General features: G+C 37.1%; 1 protein-coding gene across 1 annotated transcript; it reads right to left on the bottom strand.

The window, feature by feature from the left end:
- Nucleotides 1-2,288: 2,288 nt before the first annotated feature.
- Nucleotides 2,289-4,231, bottom strand: LOC148842357 (putative GATA transcription factor 22). Its single transcript, XM_088956871.1, has 3 exons — nucleotides 3,421-4,231; nucleotides 2,915-3,325; nucleotides 2,289-2,843 (listed from the first exon to the last, which is right to left on the bottom strand). Exons 1-3 carry the CDS (start codon nucleotides 3,643-3,645, stop codon nucleotides 2,514-2,516), a joined length of 966 nt encoding a protein of 321 aa, XP_088812997.1. The 5' UTR covers nucleotides 3,646-4,231; the 3' UTR covers nucleotides 2,289-2,513.
- Nucleotides 4,232-18,855: the final 14,624 nt, after the last annotated feature.

Raw genomic sequence — 18,855 nt, 5'->3', positions numbered from 1 at the left:
CCAAATAAAAATGTATAGCTTTTACTATACATTTTTACAGCAAAAAGAAGTAATGCTTCTTAAGCCATACTAGCCTATATATTTTAGTAAACAAAACGAATAAGCAAATTGTTAGGAATTGAAGAAAGTTATAATAAGAAATTCAGCATAAATTTATTCCTCAGAATTATCCATGCATGCATGTGTATAATGCAATGTTGTTTGTTTGTTACTCTTAAACCATGGTTGGGAGTGCTTAAAAATAAGTGCTTATTTGGGCCATTAAGCACTTATTGATATTTGGGAAATAAGCCCAATAAAATTTCTTATTTTAAAAATAAGGGCTTATTTTTTAAGTCCAAGCTTCCAGTTTTTTAAAGTGCTTACCCTAGTTCAATTTTAAAATACCACTTATAAAATTATCCTTAGTTGAATTTTATAGAAGTACTTTTATAAAAGTACTTTTATGAAAGTATTTTATAAAAGTACTTTTATGAAAGCACTTTTACGAATGCTTTTAAGAAAGTACTTCTATAAAAGCATTTTTACAAAAAGCACATTTAGAAAAGCATTTTTGCAAAAGTACTTTTATGAAAGCACTTTATAAAACTTATAAAAGTGCTTTTATAAAAATGGTATCATAAAAGTACTTTCTTAAAAGTGCTATCATAAAAGTGCTTTTATAAAAGTCCTTATTAAAAATACTTTCACAAAAATGCTTTCAAAGGGTATATTTTGTAAATTTGAAAGAAAATGAAGGACAAAATAGTCACAAATGCTTATTAGAGAAAAAGACTACCAAATGCCCAATATAAAAAATAAGCACTTGAAAAAGTTGGGTGCCAAATACAAATAAGTGCTTATTTGAATAAGTACTTGTTTTTAAGCACTTATTCAAATTACGTATTTATTTTTAACTTAAGCACTCCCAAAGATGGCCTTAGTCTTTTAAGACATGCTTCCATTAAAAATGAAGGCAATCCCACCTAAGAACAAATTTAAATGGAGCAGTTGTAATTTCCTCTATATGCATGTCTTGAATGGATCTGCTCAGAACTGAAGGTAGTGTTGCTTGGGGTACTACTTGTCAGTACACACATACCAATAATAACATAGTACATTGAAGGTTAATCTGCAAATTAAAATAAGCTTATGTTGTTAGGCTTTGCAACTCTAGCTCATTGATTTATAATTATTTCTTGTTGAAATTGACACCATAATCAAAACTCACTTACCCATAAAAAAAAAAAAAGAGAGAGAAAATCAAAACTCAGTACTTAGGTCCTTCAAGATCTTCACTTGCTTTAGTACCTAGTATTTATTGCTTCAAGATCTTCACAGTGAAATTGAAAAAAGAAGAGGAAACAGAAGGAGAAGGGAAAGGGAAGGAAAAGATCAAAGGGTATAACCTTCTACCAAAGAAGGGTATCCTCATCATGCACAAAAGACATGCATTTTTTCCCCCTAGAAACCAATGCTCTGGTAATCTGGTTAACTCGTTCAGCTGCATTAGGACTTCAATTACAGAATTACTACCAGCTTTTCAGAAGCCAAAGAGCAAGGACACTGCGACCATCTTACGGTTTAAATCCAATAGAAGCCACAAAATTATTTCTTCCCTGACTGTGGAGTTGATAACTTCCATTGACCAAAGAAAGAAATTTGTGGTACTTATGGTCATTGCTCCTCCTTTGTACTTGTGTTCACAGAGAGAGAGAGAGAGAGAGAGAGAGAGAGAGTTGCTACTTTTCCTTGGCTCCACCTCCTCTATGATTAAAGCCCTTCCGGCCTACCTATCTGTCTGAAAAACACAAACACTGTGAAGATCACGGTACCAAACACTTTCCTAGAGACTGGGTTGAGTCGGTTAATCTTCAACACTCAAATTTGATACTGTAATCAGCATGCAAAGCTTACACGTGAATTGAATGCCTGGTCGCATCTTTTATTCCCCATTTCCAAAACCTAGGATGTGGGGTTGCTCTACTTTTTTGGCAGCTGTCTTTGTTGTTGGGAGATGTTCCATTCAATCAATGGCTTCATATATTCAGAATTCCATCTTTTCTATTGAGTAACAAAACATCCTTAACTTGCACTCTCTTACGTTCTTTTATTCATGAAGCGAAGAACCCTTATCTTCTTTTTTCTTCAAAGATGAAACAAGGAAAAAAAAGCTGGTGAAGCTGAAAAGGAGAAAAAGAAAAGGCATAGGAATAAGCAAGAGATTCCTGAGCCTTGTGACTTGGAAACCATAAATATTCAAGTTGCTGGTCATCACAAAACAAGAAAAGATGTCAGAAGACGAAAAATAATTAAACAGGTAAACAAAGAATTTATTTATGCGTTTATTAGTTTTTGGTACCTCACCTGCTATTAATGTTCCCTCTTGCTCTCACTCTCTCTCACACACACATTCTCAGCCACTACACACAAACATTTGCTCTACTATAGCTAAAAAAAAAACAATTTAAAACTTCTAATAATCAATAAAAAGAAACCAAAAAGAGGGACAAGGAGAAAAGGACAAGAGAGATTCAGCCATGAACAAGGCCACAAGATAGAGCCATTAGCAGGATCGCCGCTTCCTTTTCATCTTGTGGGAATACTCGATGAAAAGCCGAGTTCTTACTCAGGTTTATAGTGAAATCCTCAAAACAAAGTTTCTTCCTGCTGCGAGGAGAGGGAGCCAGTTTGCAACGTTTCTTGTACTGTTGGACGTACCCAGTTTCTGATCTCTTCTCCTTGTGGTGCACCTTTCTCTGCAAAGATGGTGTATCTGCAGGAAGAAGTGTACCACTTGCAGCTGCTGCCGCCATGGCCCGCCTGGCTTTACGTTGCCGAATTCCACAGGCGTTGCATAGTGACTGCACCACTTGAAAAGATAAGAAAACGATTCTTGGATATTGATAAAGCCACAGAGATGAGGGTGAATTACCTTGGGTCCTCTAGGGCCACTCCTCCATAGAGGGGTCTTGGTTGTATTGCAATCTGAGCAGACTCTAACAGTGATATTGCTATTGTTGGAGGAACTGTTGCTGCTGCTGCTGTCCATCTCCAATGAAGATGGTTGCTGATGATGATCCTGAAACTTCTGCGTATTCCCAGAAGCTGGTTTGTCTGCACCCATTCGATCTGAATTCATCATCTTCCTCATCAGCCTCATCTTCGAAGACATCCACCTCGCTGAACCAGTACTGTTGCTTTGGCTCTCATCCCGAATTTCCTGCTTAATGGACAATTCGAGGCTGCTGTTTATGCCGTTCTTCGAAGATGGAAGTGGATGATATGGGAAGTCCAGATGATAACCTTCACTTGATGATCCGCCATAAGAAACACCCTTATCAGCCTAAAATCGACAAAGATATATATATATATGGATCAGTTCAGATCACATAGTCCAAAGCGTCCAAAATTCAATTACATAAACCCTTTTGCACTCACCCCTTGCGGTTGCTGCTGTTCTTGTTGTTCTCTATCATGGGCCTCATGGTCATGGCTGCCTCCTTCTCGAGCCGAGTTGAAGGAAAGGGGAGTAGAGTGAAGAGAAGAATTAGTTTGAGATGGTGGAGGACTAAAGAGTTGACAGTACTGCTGATCCTCATCATTGGGCTCTACGAGAGGAAAGGAGGAGAGTGATGGATTCAGATTCAGATAAATTGGATTCATGGGGGAAGAGAATGATGAAACAACGAAAAATCTTGTTGTTGACCAGCACAGAAGGACGAGATATTAGATTGGAAGATGGGAAAGTTCAAAAAAAAAAATGCTAAAAGGGCCTGATCAATAGAGTGGTAAATCTAATTTAAAAGAGGAAGAAGAGAGAGAGAGATAGGGGGGGAGAGAGCCCTAAAAGGTGTATTCACGTGACTTTATGACACCCAAGCAAACAAGTTAAAAGGATAAACCAAAAGAAGTGCAGAATGCAACTACAACTAAGAATGCCAGAAACCCTATCTGCAAAATTTCACCCTGCTACTCATTGTAGGTGCCACACAATCAAAGGCAAAGGTAGGGACTTCATTGGAGCATTGATGCCCACACATCTTGTTCCATAGAGCATGGCCCACCTGATTAGGTTTTATCAGACCAGATGATTTGATCGGATCATCAAAGTAAATCCATCAGATTGATGGGTTGGGCTTAGATCACTCATCATAGTGTATTGAACACCCTTGGGCACATAAGTGAGCTAGGTGGCACACAGCTGCGTGCCACAGACTCACAGTGGCGGTGCAGAACACCGACCGACCTTACTCCAGTTCCCCATATGAGTGATGAGATATTGAGAGATCGTTGCCTTAGTGGGCCAGGAGGAAGGGACCATGATGCCGGCCCAATAGCCCAACGGAGTATAGAATAGTTTCCGTGGTGCAATAAATGGTTTTTGGAATGAGAGATGATTTTTAGGGGATTGTGGGGATGAGAGATGTGCTAGAATTGCATGGGAGCATCTTTCGCTCCTTAGTCTTGCCAAAGATCATTGAATGCGTGTACAGGCAAGGGACAGAGACAGCCCCATACAGGCCCCATACGGGCCCCATACAGCTTACCTTACTGTGTTCATGTCCATCACTCTTCTCTTCTTGAGCTTCTCTCCTTCCTTTTACCATCATCAGTGAAAATTACAAGTATTCTTTTTTCATGTCCTCGGTGAAAATTACAAGTGTTGGTCAGCTTTATTTCTTTCTTCAGTTTTCTCTTTTGCAACATAGTTGTATAGAAAGCCAAGTTACAGACAAAGAAACAAAATTGTTCTTCAAAGGCCACGAATGTCCCGAATTTGGTACGCATTTACCTAAAGAAGCTAAGGACTAGGAGTTTTTAGCTTTTTACTGCTGGGACCGAGCTTTGAAATTTGGAACTGGCTTGGGGTTATCAACCACAGACTCACAGACAGATAGGGATGATATTACCTCTCTCATTCAACTTCAACTATTGGTGTGGTGACTAGCTTATATGAGCAAGCAATGATTACTTAAAAAACTGTGGATCAAGCAATATTTAATTCACTCTCTGCAATGCAATTGTGCAAATGGATATAATATATAGGGTTTGCAAGATAGAATATAGGTATATATTCTTAGCCTTTCACTGTTCTTCCCCACATTTCAGAATTTTATGGACGTCTCTATCCGTTCCTACCAAAAGGTAAAGAGAAACAGTAAATTCACCAACTGGAAGATAAAGATTAAATCTCAACTAAGAGGGATTGAGGTAGGCATGGTAATCAGATATATTGAAAAGAGCAAAAACTAAGTTTTTTGTCTTTAGGATAAATACAGAGAGAAATTATTAGATCCCTAAAAGAAAAAAGTTTGTTTCTATAAGACACCATCTTTGTTTTTGTTTTTTTTTCCATTTCTTTCATAATCTCTTTCTACTTTTCTATTGGGTACATGGCTAAACCGTTAAACTTCTTATTTCTGATGGAATTCTGAATGAAACAAGTCAACCAATTCTTCTAGTCTTCCTAGGGAAACTCCCTAATTAACTTACCGGCCTAGGGTTTTGTTTTTTATATTTTTGAAGACACTTTTAATTTGGGCTTCTTCTTCTATTATTGATTGGAATGAAAGATAGCCATATATAAATAAATGGTGGCTAGAGTAAAACCCATATAATATATATATATATATATATATATTATATTTGTGAGGTAAGCAAATCAACAGATGAGACAGATATTCTATGAAAGAAGATAAATAGAGAATACCCAACTGCTTAATGTAGGGTATAGATATTTAATTTTAGAGATAGACCCATAAGAAAACAGCTAAAACCCATAAACTTCTTATCCGAATTGATCAGATGATCATGATAATATATACAGGTAGACCAGAAGAATGGATGAAATAATTTTTAAGATGAAGAGGTAGGCTACGTACACCATTTATGAATCATTCCCGTGCATGTTGGGAGTATAGACGTCTTGATGGAGACCTTGTCACAATGTATCAGGTATGCTGTCAATAATATAGAGTATGTCCAACTATAAGTAGCTTTCAAACCAGTGCTCACAAATCTATTGGGCCAGGTCCCCTAGCTAGAGGACAATCTGTGCTTGTAAGGCAAAAGGTCCCATCATCGTCCCTCTTGCTATTTGCTACAGATAGATGTTCTATATATATATATATATATATATATATATATATATATATGTCGGCAGATAGATGCTCTTAATGGCTTGAAGCTGCAGTGACCAGTTGATGCGTAGGGAAGAAAATCTTCCATTGGTCCCTCTCCAGCCCGTATTTACTATTTAGTATGTAGAAAATTGAAATTATTGATAAATTACACATCAACACATTCTTTCAAATGCACTTCAAATTATGTGGTTCAAATCCTCTCACCAGTAACTAACTATGACACTGACTTAACAAAAGTCATAGACATGCGAATGTGACTGTACATTGCTGCCCTGCTTGCTCATCTTTAGTCAACTTCAGATAAAAATTTTAAGTTGCAGAATTATTAACCATTTCATGAATAATACATATTTTCCACTACGCATACAAGCTTGGGCTGGATCTTTTAATTTTTAGAAGAATAATATAAGGAGTGGAATTGGTTGTTTATGTTTTTTGTTTATTCTTTCTTCTTTTGGGCTTATTATTATTTTCTTATTTTCTTATTTATATTAGGAGGTTTGGGTTCTTATAACCAAATTAAAAGGGTCGTAATAAGGGGCCCTTGTTGAATCAATATATTGAAAAGAAATTTTCTTTCATTAAGGACTTATCTCCTTTTTGCTGTTAAAAAATCAGTTTTCATAAGGGCATCTTAACTGCAAAAAGTAAATAAATCCTTAAAATAAGGAACGCCAAATGCAGCCCAAAGTGGAATCAGATCAGTTAGGCTTTTCCTTTAATGGACATATGATATAACTAATCTAAATAATCCATTAGGTAGTGGACCGTTTGAACATGCTCTATTATAATAATTATAAATAATAATAATGAAAAAACACATTAAAGATATTAAGCCCATTTCTCCTATACACTTCCTTTCTCCTTTTAGAACAACTAAAAATTTCCCCTCTGTTCCCATCATTTTTCACTCTCCTTCATTCTAGTTGATGTGGGCAGTACAACTTGTAAAGGATCTCTTGAGGAAAAGCGCAGCTGATTTTGATGTATATAGGAATCAAATAAATAGGAAATGCTACATCTTTGTGTATTAACCTGTCTAAGAACAATTCAGTAGTATTGAATCAGAAGCTTTCGATGATTAAAAGCATTCTTAAGACTGCTTAATTAACATTACATAAATACAGGGTGATTATCAAAATATTGATATATCTTGATAGACACATTTTTTTTATTATTATATAAGGGGTTGGTCTTAGCAAGCCTACCCCCTAAAATATTAAAATTGTAAAATATACACTTAATATTTCATGTATTGAAATGGAGACGACAGTACAGTCACGATACAATATAGCTACAGTAGCCCAAGATCTACCCAATGCATGCCTAGTATTTTACGAAATTGATAATACTAGGGATCTAAGACGGAATATCTTTCCCATGACATGCATCTAATCACCAGCAAAATTTCAATTTAAATGGTTGCCAAAACATATGGCTTTTTGATTTTTTTTTTACAACTCTTAATTGATCACGTGTCACAAGTGACCATTTTGTCGTGTCATCGACTGTGCCCGTAATATGCAATTAGAGTGTCATCTAATGTGTTTTGGTGGAGCAATATATGTATTTTGTACGAAGAATACGGATGTCATTATTGTAATTTTTAGTATGATTGTATGGGGGAATACGAATGTCATTATTATAATTTTTAGTATGATTTTTCATCATTAGTGATGCTTCTTTTTGTCATTCTCCAAAAAATTTAACTTACTCTTTAAAGGGAGATATAGTTAGTTGAGTGGTGCTAATATCGTGTAAGGATTAAGCATGAGGTTCCCTCAACACAAACCTATGTGTTTGTGTTTCCATGTTATGCAATATAAGGTGCCCTTTGACTAATCCATATGTCTTCTTTGTTACCTTAATGTTATTGCTTACTTTTATACGCTTACACAACCCAATCGAATGCCGCACCGACTAGCCCCATGACAACGTGGCAATGTCTTTCAGTTCAAAATATTAAACCCCAGGAACAGAGGTCAAATTTCATGGGTAGGGGTGCTCATGGTTTGGTTAACCGAACAATGGGCATTTTCCTGTAACCGAACTGGTGCTATCAGTTTTTGGAAAAGGGGTAACTAAAACCGATAGATTAACCGTCAGCTTTTCATTTTTTTATTTTTACAATATATATTATAAAAATATATAAAATATTATATTTTGAATAATAAATAATATATCATATATTATAAATATATATTTATATATAATGTATATTTATTAATTTATAATATATAAAAATAAAATATATAGAAAGATATGTATATCGATCAGTTAGGTTAATCGGCGATTTTTTATATTGGTTAACCAATCAATTCGATTAACCGATTTTTCTGTTTGATTTTAATCTATCTTTTCAATCAATTTGGTTTTTCAGTTTTTTTGTCACCCCTATTTATGGGGCAAAGGTAAATATAACCACATTGCCAGGTGGAAGGTTTCCAACTTTTTTTACACTTCTGTTTTTTTGCCAAACAGCTTGACTGGCAAACCCGATTCCCAATTCGAAAGGCCATGGAAAAACTACATGTAAAATGGGAATACTAATTGACATTTCACAATCTTGCAGAGCAAATGCTACAAGATGACAAAATATATCGGGCTTGCAATTTACCAAAGTATCCTCATTCGGTCAATACATGTGAAGGCAATGACAAGGCTATTTTGGTAATTGCAAGCCATGCTGTTTTGTCATTTTATTATTCCGTAAGCATACGCCCCACTACTAGAGTTGTCGCTAGCATTTGTCCCATAGAGACTCATGCATGAAGTGGAGAGGCCTTAAGGCCTTATGCGCCGATAGTTAATGCTAACCAAAAGAATATTAGGCTCTGTTTGTTTGTGAGATGTAAATGATGGTTTGCATGGAAGAAAAAGAAAGTAGAAGAAAGGTTATTTGCTTGAAAGGAATGAAGTAGTGCAACTTTGCCTTCTGTTTAAATTGAAAGTAGATGGTGCCCTAATTCTTCTCACTGGAGATCTGGCAATGGCGTGGCTCATCTGATATGAGAAGAAAATTTGCTTATGTGGCAAGTTAAGGTCGAGTTGTCTTTGGCAATGTGATAGTGGTACAATTTCTCCCGCGTGGCACAGATTTATTGATTTATTGGGCTGAAGCTTACCTCTTAGGGAGGGCATTCTTGTGTTCAAATACACCCCAATTGTAGCTGCTATGTGGATCTATTAAACCCTGTAAATTCAAGCTCCTTTTATGCACTATGGATGCAGAAATCCTGTACTCTGAAGTGAATGAATCAAATTAAAGCAGGCAACACCAACATGTGAAATGGAAAACATGACAAAATAGTCCTTGCACCCTACCGTAGGGAAGCTCACGGACCACTAACCTAAAAAGCATGGTCAGGTTTTGGTACGGGTTACAATATTGTATTTCCTTTCCTCGGGTACATTTATACTAGGGCTGCAAATTGGTCGGCTCAAATCTTATTCCATTCAAATTCTATTCTGTAAGAACTGGATTCAAATATTTCTTTTTTATATATGTTGTATATATTATAATATATTATATATATTATATAAATAATATAATATATTATTTGTATATCATCAAGTTTTTTTGGCTGAGTTTGATTGCAATACAAATAAATTTGAACCACTGCAAAATTATGGCAGTGCAAATGATTTGAATGTAAATTTTAACTTATTATTGTTTCAAATTTTAGTTTATTTTGTTTGATTGCAGTACAAATGAGGTAAATTAAGATATGGAGCAGAATAAAGTAAAACCCAAAACAAAATTAAATGAGAATTTATTTTTTTTTTTTCATTTGCACTTCCATGCATTTATACTAGTATAAATAAATTTGCACTACAATCAAACACAGCCATCCAAATCGTATCAGATCCGAATAGGATATCTGATAAGATATTCGAATTAGAATCATAGTCTTAGAAATCCAACTGATTCTTATTGGACTTGGGATCAGTTTAGTTTCTTTATTGAATCCAATCCAATCCATTTATAGTCTTATATAATACACACTCTTCAATGTGAATTATTTTTCTTGGAGAGAGTTCCAAAAAAAACTAAAATTATCTGGTTTGAAAACAAATTGATTCTAAAACTGAAACAAAATTAAACATCGAAATCTGATCAACTTCATTCAAATTACGGAGGGTACATGCATGAGAGCATAGTCCGTATGGTGTATGGTTTAAGTTACAAAGCCAAGAAAAAAGAACAGAAGAAGATATAACATTGAAAAATCCATCTTTCCATGCATCTCTTCTCTACCTTGTTTGGCTACCCCCATTGGCTTCACGTGCGATGTATGGCCAAAACTGCAGCTTGAGAAATCTTTCGTTCTTATCATATGCCGTAAACCATACAATATCTGTACTCCAGAATTTATTTTTGTTTAAAACCTATCATTTTGATGATTTCAGAAAACATTGATTTTTTTAATTAACAACAACTTGAAAACACAGTTGAAGGACATGTTTTTTTTTAATAATTGTAATAATACATAAGGACGAAGAGGAGCCCTCCACGGCCGCTGTGGTCCTAAGAATGGGACATAACTCGAACGCAATAGCTAGGTGTATTTGTGCAAGTCTATTTGTGCTAATTAATACATATACCTGGGATACAGGACCTAATTTGTCACGTGATTTAGAGACTTAGGTCGTGTCACTATTGTTCCCGGATTCCTTTTTCCTTGGCACAAGACAATGTTCTACAGGGCATTCATGAGAAGGTAGCCTGGTGGTCCTAAAATATATCCTTGACACTTAGGGGAATGTCATTCCACCAAAAATGAGAATGAGATCATTCTAATTTCATTCAACCAAACAATTGGAACTGGAATGTAACATTTTGATTTCGATTCTAGACCCCTCTTCTTCTGAACCAAAACGAATTTTAATATATCAATTAGGGAAGCATATGTACAGACTCTAACATAGTTCATCTTCCCCGACCTTTTGATACTACCCTTTCGTTCCTTCACATTTCTCTCTTTCCCCCGATCTCTCTTCTTGCCCTTCCCCTTAACAACGTTAGGATTGAACCCATTTAATTCAATCCCGATCTCTCTCTCCATTGAGCTGGAGACGATGTTCCGACACCTTGTGGAGCCTCTAGAAACCAATGAACATAATGCATCTCTTCATTGCTTATCCTCTGTAAAACCATTTATAGAAGATACACGGTTTTGGCATATATAGTCCACGAGTCCAACCACAATGTGACACCAACTCCGGCTCCTGGACTCAGTTGATCGCTGAATTCCCTCATATTGAATCGTTAAGAGAAATTTTTGCCAAGTTTGTCGATTGTAGCCTCAACTGACCGCTGAATTGCCAGAACGACTACTGATTGTTCTCCATTTTTCTCCTTTGATAATTCAAAGATATTTGAGCAGAGAGGGAGAGGGAGTCATGAGATGGAGATAAATAGAAAAAAAAGAAGAAAAGAAGAACCAATTAAACGAGGCCGATAATCCAATGAATGCTGGAAGAAGTGAGGATATATAGGAAAGGATCAAAGGATTGAGATGGGAAGGGGAGAGAAATTTCAAGGAAGGGTAGAGTGAGAGGGGGAGGGAGGAAATTGGTTTGTTCCGTGTAGATTTGTCAAATCGGAGAATCAAAAGCTTGGAAAGGAAATTAATATGCATAGTCTACAGATTTGGTAGTTAGTAAGTAGTCAATGAGTGTGATGATGCCAAAACCGGCATCTTCTGTAAATGGTTTTGGTAGTTAGTAAGTAGTTCACGAGTCCAACCACGACGAACCCGTTTAGGTCGGGACGTGACGTTGGCTCTTGTTCCTCAAGTATTGCAAGGGAGGCGGCTCCGGCTCCAACTTTGTAAGTGCTGCAGGAGGAGAGTCTCCAGATCCGTCAAGTCCTTCTGCCCTTTTTTTCTCCCTTTGCTGGTTGCCATGGAAGCATAAGAAATCAATGATAACAACGGGGAAAATATGGAAGACGAAGAAGACAGAGATATGGGCAGACATCTGTTGTTGGGCTATCAAGCATTGTAGTTTCCCATGATCGCGGCATCGTCGACGATGGCTATAGAGACGAGATTGAAGATGGAGAAGAGAAGAAAGGGAAGATGAGAATTGGGTTTCCTCCGTCCTTTCATTTAGGAGAGTTGGGAAAGAGAAAGAATGAGAGAGGACGACGAGGGAGGGGAAAAGAAGAGAAGAAATGGAAAATAATAGGTTAAATAGGTTTTAAGAGAAAAATGGCAAAAAAAATAGAACAAATTTAGTGAGGTATTTTGGTCATTTAACGCATTTCGTCATCTGACTTAACAGTTGAGAGGGGTCTTTGTGGCAAAACAAAGTACAAGGGGGTCTTTATCACAGACCCCATAATACAAGGGGGTCTTTGTAATTTACCCAAAGATCTATTGATACTTGCCTTTGACTTTCAATATCATAATGTTAATACTTATTTCTTTATTCTTTTATATTTATTTGCACACATATGTAATTAAAATATCAAAGTTGAAGTTACTATAATCTATACTACTAATAAAAGAGCGAATAACCCCATTTTCTGGATTTTTCATTAGACATTTATACCCCTTATATAAGCAACATACAACAGGCATAAAAAGGGCATATGTATCCTTTACTCTCACTCCAAAAACCACCCACTTATAACAGTTAATCAATTATCCACTTATAATTGTTCAAAAATTGTCCACTTACAACAATTAAGAAATTGCCCACTTGTAACGGTTCAAAAACTGCCCATGAAATGTAAATAGTTTTATCTTGAAGATATTATCACATATAAATGCATGTACATGTTTACTAGTATATTTAATACGACTCATGACAGTAGAAAAAACAGAAAATTATGCAAAGTACTATGAATATGGTTGAAGAGTTCACATCTCCGCCCCACAACACCCCACATCACATTCCCAATGTGTATTGGGAATATCTTCCAATGATGACATCATTGACTCTAATACTACATCGCACATGGTGTGGGGCGGAGACGCGAACTCACATTGAGATGACGCATGTTATATCACTCTAATTTTGGGTAGCACTCCCCCGACCAAAAAAAAATCCAGGGTGTGTTATTTCTCTACAACAAGCTGTTGACAGTGTAAGGAGCTTGCTGGTTGGTCATGTGGCCTCTTCACTCTGCCCCGAAATCTGAAGGATCCAGGTCCAAACCCGCAGAATTGCATGTTCAAGTGTTCTAAGCGGTGGTTTTTGTGGGCCTCTTGAAGCATTAAGCCGTCGTTAACCTGCCCGTCCATTCGGCATGCCCTGTAATCTGCCTCTTTATTTTGGTAAATTTCTTAAATTGTCTTTATGGTTTAGTTAATTGATTAATTTTATCTTTATTTATATATTATCTTAAAATATTCTCAAATTTTATAACAATTGACTAATCATTAGAGTTTCATTACAATTCACTCACATGTAATGATGTAAAATCGCGTGATTATTATATTTTGAAACAATAACAATAATACCCTTTTAATTATCAATATTAATTTATCGTTGAAACCTTTTCTGAAGCCGGGGTGTTTTCAGCATTTGAACCTTTTCTAAGTACCGGTCCGGATGCAAATTCATTGAACCATTAGTTCCATACTCTATGTTATCAGTGAACATTTACAGAGATGAAAGGAACAGATCTCTCTTGTGCCTCTCTGGCTTCAACAGCCATATGTGTGAGCATGGATCAATTGTTCATGGTTTGCCATGCGGACGAACCATCACTACTGGTCTACCATTACCACCGTGAAACAGAAACTATACAAAAGTGTACATGGAGATCCAATCAAGGCGTGAGAAGAGAAAAATGACACTTTAATTTATAACACAATAAACCGCCATGACAACCGATGCGGTACTAATAGCATTGCCGCTGCTGATGGATGGAAATAAGTCTAAGCGCTTGCTGATTGACATAATGGATCAATTGTTTGGATTTGGGTCATCAAAAACCTTTAATTTGTTCTGTTTATGTTGTTTTTTCTTGTTTTGTATTTTTTTGTTTACCACTATGTATTTTGGGAGATTTTTTATACATGGACGAGAGGGGGAAGGGCACGAAGAAGAGAGAAAGAAACCCTGGTTTGTCTAATATCTCTTGAGGGGGTGTTTGTTTTTTGGGATTTTGAAAGGGGGGAAAGTTGGTCAATGGGATTTTGGTTCCCATTGACCAAGAATTTTATGTTCTTTTTTTCAGCTTTATGTGGGGACTGAAAGTTTATTTTCTTGGGTACTACTTACCAAAGAAGGAGACACCTATCTCTTATGGGTAAATAACTTTCCCACAAAAGGGGAAAACTGTAATGGGACAAAAATGCTCATTTTAATAATAATTTCTTACTAAAATGATCATTGTCTTATTTACCTAGAAAATAAAAGAATATGGGTAAATGCACTTACTTGGGTAAGTGCCTCCTAGGAAAAACTTACCTAAGTAATTGCATTTACTCGGATAAATAACTTACCGAAAAGTGAACGGGGCCTAAGTGACACTGCTTTCTTTGATGTCTTATCAGATTTTGATCCCATCTTGGTATATCTACCATTCTCCTCATTTTTAATCTTCTCTAGAAGGAGATGGTGTTAGCGATTTTGTAGCAGATGCTAAATCTCCGACATTCATCTCTTAACATTTTCAAGTAAACACAATGCAGAAATAGAAGTATGTCAGAATGAACAGTTCGGACTTAAGAGAGAGAGAGAGAGAGGATGGAGGGTTTTGGTGTCTAACCTCGGAAATGGATGCCGTTTCAACTTAGGTGAGAGATACGACAAGAAGGGCATAGACAGAGATGAAGACAAAAATGTAGATGGAGAGGAAAACAGAGACAGAGATAGAGTAGTGAATCTACTTGAAAATTTTAATCAGTTGAATTTTATTTTAAAAATTTTAAGAATAGTGGAAGACAAATTCAACATTTCATTTTAATACGATATATAAACAATAGAGATAGAGTTAATCCTAAACCATGCGAGTAATTTAAAAAATTTACCCGCTATAGTATCAACACTTTTGCGTCAAAAGTATGAAAACGTCATGCCATAGTCTCAACTCAAAGTATGAAAACGTCAAAAGCAGAAAAATGAGGATAGCTGTTTTTGTTCATATGCGATTTTTTCTTTTCGAAAAATTAATATTTTCGGGTAGTAACATTTAATGGGTCACCTGCAAGTGTATTAACAATCAAATACCCTGAATCAAGGTTTTTAAAATCAAATCGTACAATAAATTGGTCAGGGGTCTAGTTCTTAGGTCGAACAGTCTGACCGTTCGAACTGATTGGATGGCTCATTCTGACAAAAAAGTTTTAAAAAATAAAAACGACCAAAACTGTAAGACGGTTTGAATGGTTTGACCACCCAGGTCAATGATTTGCTGATCAAATCAATGATTTTTGGCCAAATAACAGTTTTAGGGTAAAACGGAACCAATCACTAGACCAATTCCTGGTTTTCTGGTCTAATCGTCCGGTTTGGTCCGATTTTGAAAACCATGCCCTGAATTAAAAAAAAAAAATCAACACTTAAATCCAGCATCGCTAACAGAATGGTAAAATTATTAAATTTCCCATTTTAACTTTTATGCAATTCTGAAATTGAAGAATGGCCAAATCTTGATACAATGTCACTTTGGTAGAATTCGAAAATCTCTCATAAAACATGTGAATAATAGTTTTAGGTGGAGTTCGGAAGTGCTTAATTGAAAAATAGAAAAATAGTGCTTATTTTAATAAATGTTTATACGTGTTTGGTGGAAAAAAGGACAGTGGCGGGCCAGGAAAAGTCTTTAACGGAAATAAACATTTGAAAATAAGCCCGAAATTAAGGTTTTCTAAATAAATAAAATAAGCATTTATCCGGGCTTATTTCCCAAATATAAATACGTATTTATTGATATAATCCTAACCCAAAATAAGTGCTTATTTAAATTAGCATTTATTTTTAACCACTCTCAAACTTACCTTCAGAATTTTGAAACATTTCAAGGTGCACATCACATTACATCCGGTGAATAATTAATGTGTTTTTCCCTTTTTTTTTTTTTTTGATAAATGTCGAATCATGAGTTCCATTGGATCATATCAGCCTGTAATTCCATGGGTTTGATCTCATGTCTCCTATTTGGACATATTTGATGGGGTGTCAGGTGACCATATCAATTACTCTTCATGTCTCATGGGATAGTTGCATGTTGTTGACAAGTGGTGTTTGGTTTTATTCACATGGGACAAAAGACAAAGACTTTCACTACAAGTAGTTATTTGAGTCATGGGGGACGGATGCGGCACCTTTAGATGTGTTCACTTCTTCTCCAACTCAGTCCTGATCACATAGGCACACGTGGTGAGCATCTTGGATAAGCACTTGGAGAATTTTTTTACACCCGTCACTTAAAAATATCTCCTTTCTTGCCCTTGAAAAATTAAAAACAACTTTTAATACAATTGTCAGAATATTTATTCCCTTCAACATGCTTACAATGCTTGCCTACTAAGTCGGTACTCCTGCTCCAATCACAGGCACATACTCCCTTGCAACCCCAGTTGAAGAAATATAAAAACACGTTCAAAATTTTGTCACATATTGATGGATCATTCATATGCAAAATATTAAGAGCTTCAGAGTAAGACTTGTTTCAGGGGTAGTTAATGAGGGATTATTTGACCCAGATGTAATGACATGTGGAGTGATGAAATGATATGGCAATACTTTAGTAACTTTGGACACCTCAGTGATCCTAGTCACTTCAGGTACATCGGGTCATCTAGCTAGACCGAGGCCTGAATAAATCACTACATCCATTGACTTGCCAAGGTGCCTCATAACCTCCTTTTAGCAAACCAGTTGTCTTCAATCTTCTCAGGATCACAGTGCATGCCAATGGATCTTATCTTCACCTGCCTGATTCGGATAGACTTGAATAAGCCTTATCAGCTTACTCGGAGTCAATCTTCAGATGCAAAACAAACTCTGGGTTAGACGGGCCAGTGATCGCTTCCCCTCCATCTTCACAAGGTACACACATGATTTAGCTCTCGCATTCTATTGCATTCAAACTATTAGCTCTTTCAAACCTCCATCGCTAACTTAAGCACTAGAGTGCCCACACCGGGTAAAACACTCTGATACACTCTGATTGTCTTGCCTTGCAGCTCGCCCCAACCACATCACCAGTTTGAATTCGAGCTGTACTCCAGCAGATAGTGACCAAATCGTGCATCATCGGTACCCATGCCTTTAACTCATCCCTGAGCATATTTTGAAAAGAAACTAAAATAATTATAAAAGAGTGTTGATACAAAGTCCGATACACCCAATTTAGTGTATCGGGCTGTATCAATACATTGAACCTTGGAAAATAAATTAAAAATACATCAGGGGTGGCTCTTTCAACCTTTATTAAACCGACCTTGCATCACAATCTAACCATTCTTCCAAATGGTTCAACAAATTCATTGTTAGAATTGCATAGGAGTTTCAAGATGAACATTTTGATAATTTTACCACACTCACCGTAACGTCATTTGTTAATAGTGATGGATAAGAGTGTTAATTTTTGAAAGTTCAGGTTATTAGTTCTGTTGGTTAGAATTAAAAAGTGATATAACCGTTTCTGGTCACGTATCAATTTTTTGTGATATATCAATTTTTTTTGGCTAAGTGTCTTGCCATTTGACCTGCTCCCAGGAGAAGATGGTGGAGCTTCCTGGTGGTGAGCTACTTGGTGACGAGCTCCCTGGCGGTGAGCTACCTAGGTGGACTCGTCATTTGACCTGCTCCTAAGCGGCCTGTAACTCAAGGGATGGTGGAGCTCCTTGGTGTAGCGCAACCCAACTGCCCTCTGCATGAGGTGATCTCCTCTCCTTTGTAGGTGGCGGGAGCTGAGGGACTTGTGATAACTCCATCTTTTCCTCCTCTTTGTAGGCGGCGGGAGTTAAGAAACCTGCGAGAACTGAATTAGAGGACCCAGGGGTATTTTGTGGAGCTTCCTGGTGGTGAGCTACTTGGTGACGAGCTCCCTGGCGGTGAGCTACCTAGGTGGACTCGTCATTTGACCTGCTCCTAGGCGGCCTGTAACTCAAGGGATGGTGGAGCTCCTTGGTGTAGCGCAACCCAACTGCCCTCTGCATGAGGTGATCTCCTCTCCTTTGTACGTGGCGGGAGCTGAGGGACTTGTGATAACTCCATCTTTTCCTCCTCTTTGTAGGTGGCGGGAGTTAAGAAACCTACGAGAACTGAATTAGAGGACCCAGGGGTATTTTCCTGACAGGGACTCTTTGATGCCTAAGTTAGCATTCTGATTGTAGGGAGCTTGGAGAGAAATGAGAGAGTTAGAGAGCATGGATTACCTCCATTTTTTTTTTCATTCTCTCCCCCTTGTCTTTGGGGGTCAAAGTCCTTATATAGTGGTGTCCTCTCAAATCAGGCGTAACCGCCTCTGTCTCTCTGCCGCAGTTGTTACTGCCAGAGCTGAGGTGGTGGGTGTAGGCGACTCTATCAGTCAAGGGACAGCTTTCAGGGCTGTCAGGCACGACGCCACCTAGCGAGAGATGTGGGCGCAAGTCTCCGAATCTGTCAAGTACGGTTGTCAAGCAGGAGATCTTCCTGCGATACGCCGAACTGCCTCTAAGTGGTGAGCTACCTATGCCGAACTACTTGTAAGTGCCAAGCTACCCCTAAGTGGCGAGCTCTTCGTAAGATGCCAGGTTGCCTGCGGAGTGGCCAGCTGCTT

Source organism: Nelumbo lutea, chromosome 8 (assembly GCF_056320005.1).
Source record: "Nelumbo lutea isolate HS-2025 chromosome 8, American lotus-T2T, whole genome shotgun sequence".
Taxonomy (NCBI): domain Eukaryota; kingdom Viridiplantae; phylum Streptophyta; class Magnoliopsida; order Proteales; family Nelumbonaceae; genus Nelumbo; species Nelumbo lutea.
Note: the sequence above shows the minus strand (reverse complement) of the source record. Positions and strands in the feature narration are given on the sequence as shown.

What these genes read in the sequence shown, in the direction of transcription:
- LOC148842357 (XM_088956871.1), bottom strand. Translation starts at nt 3,645, where the DNA reads ATGAATCCAATTTATCTGAATCTGAATCCATCACTCTCCTCCTTTCCT. An exon ending in AACAGCAGCAACCGCAAGGG is followed by an intron (nt 3,326 to 3,420) that starts GTGAGTGCAAAA and finishes TGTCGATTTTAG; the next exon opens with GCTGATAAGGGTGTTTCTTA. An exon ending in GTGGCCCTAGAGGACCCAAG is followed by an intron (nt 2,844 to 2,914) that starts GTAATTCACCCT and finishes CAAGTGGTGCAG; the next exon opens with TCACTATGCAACGCCTGTGG.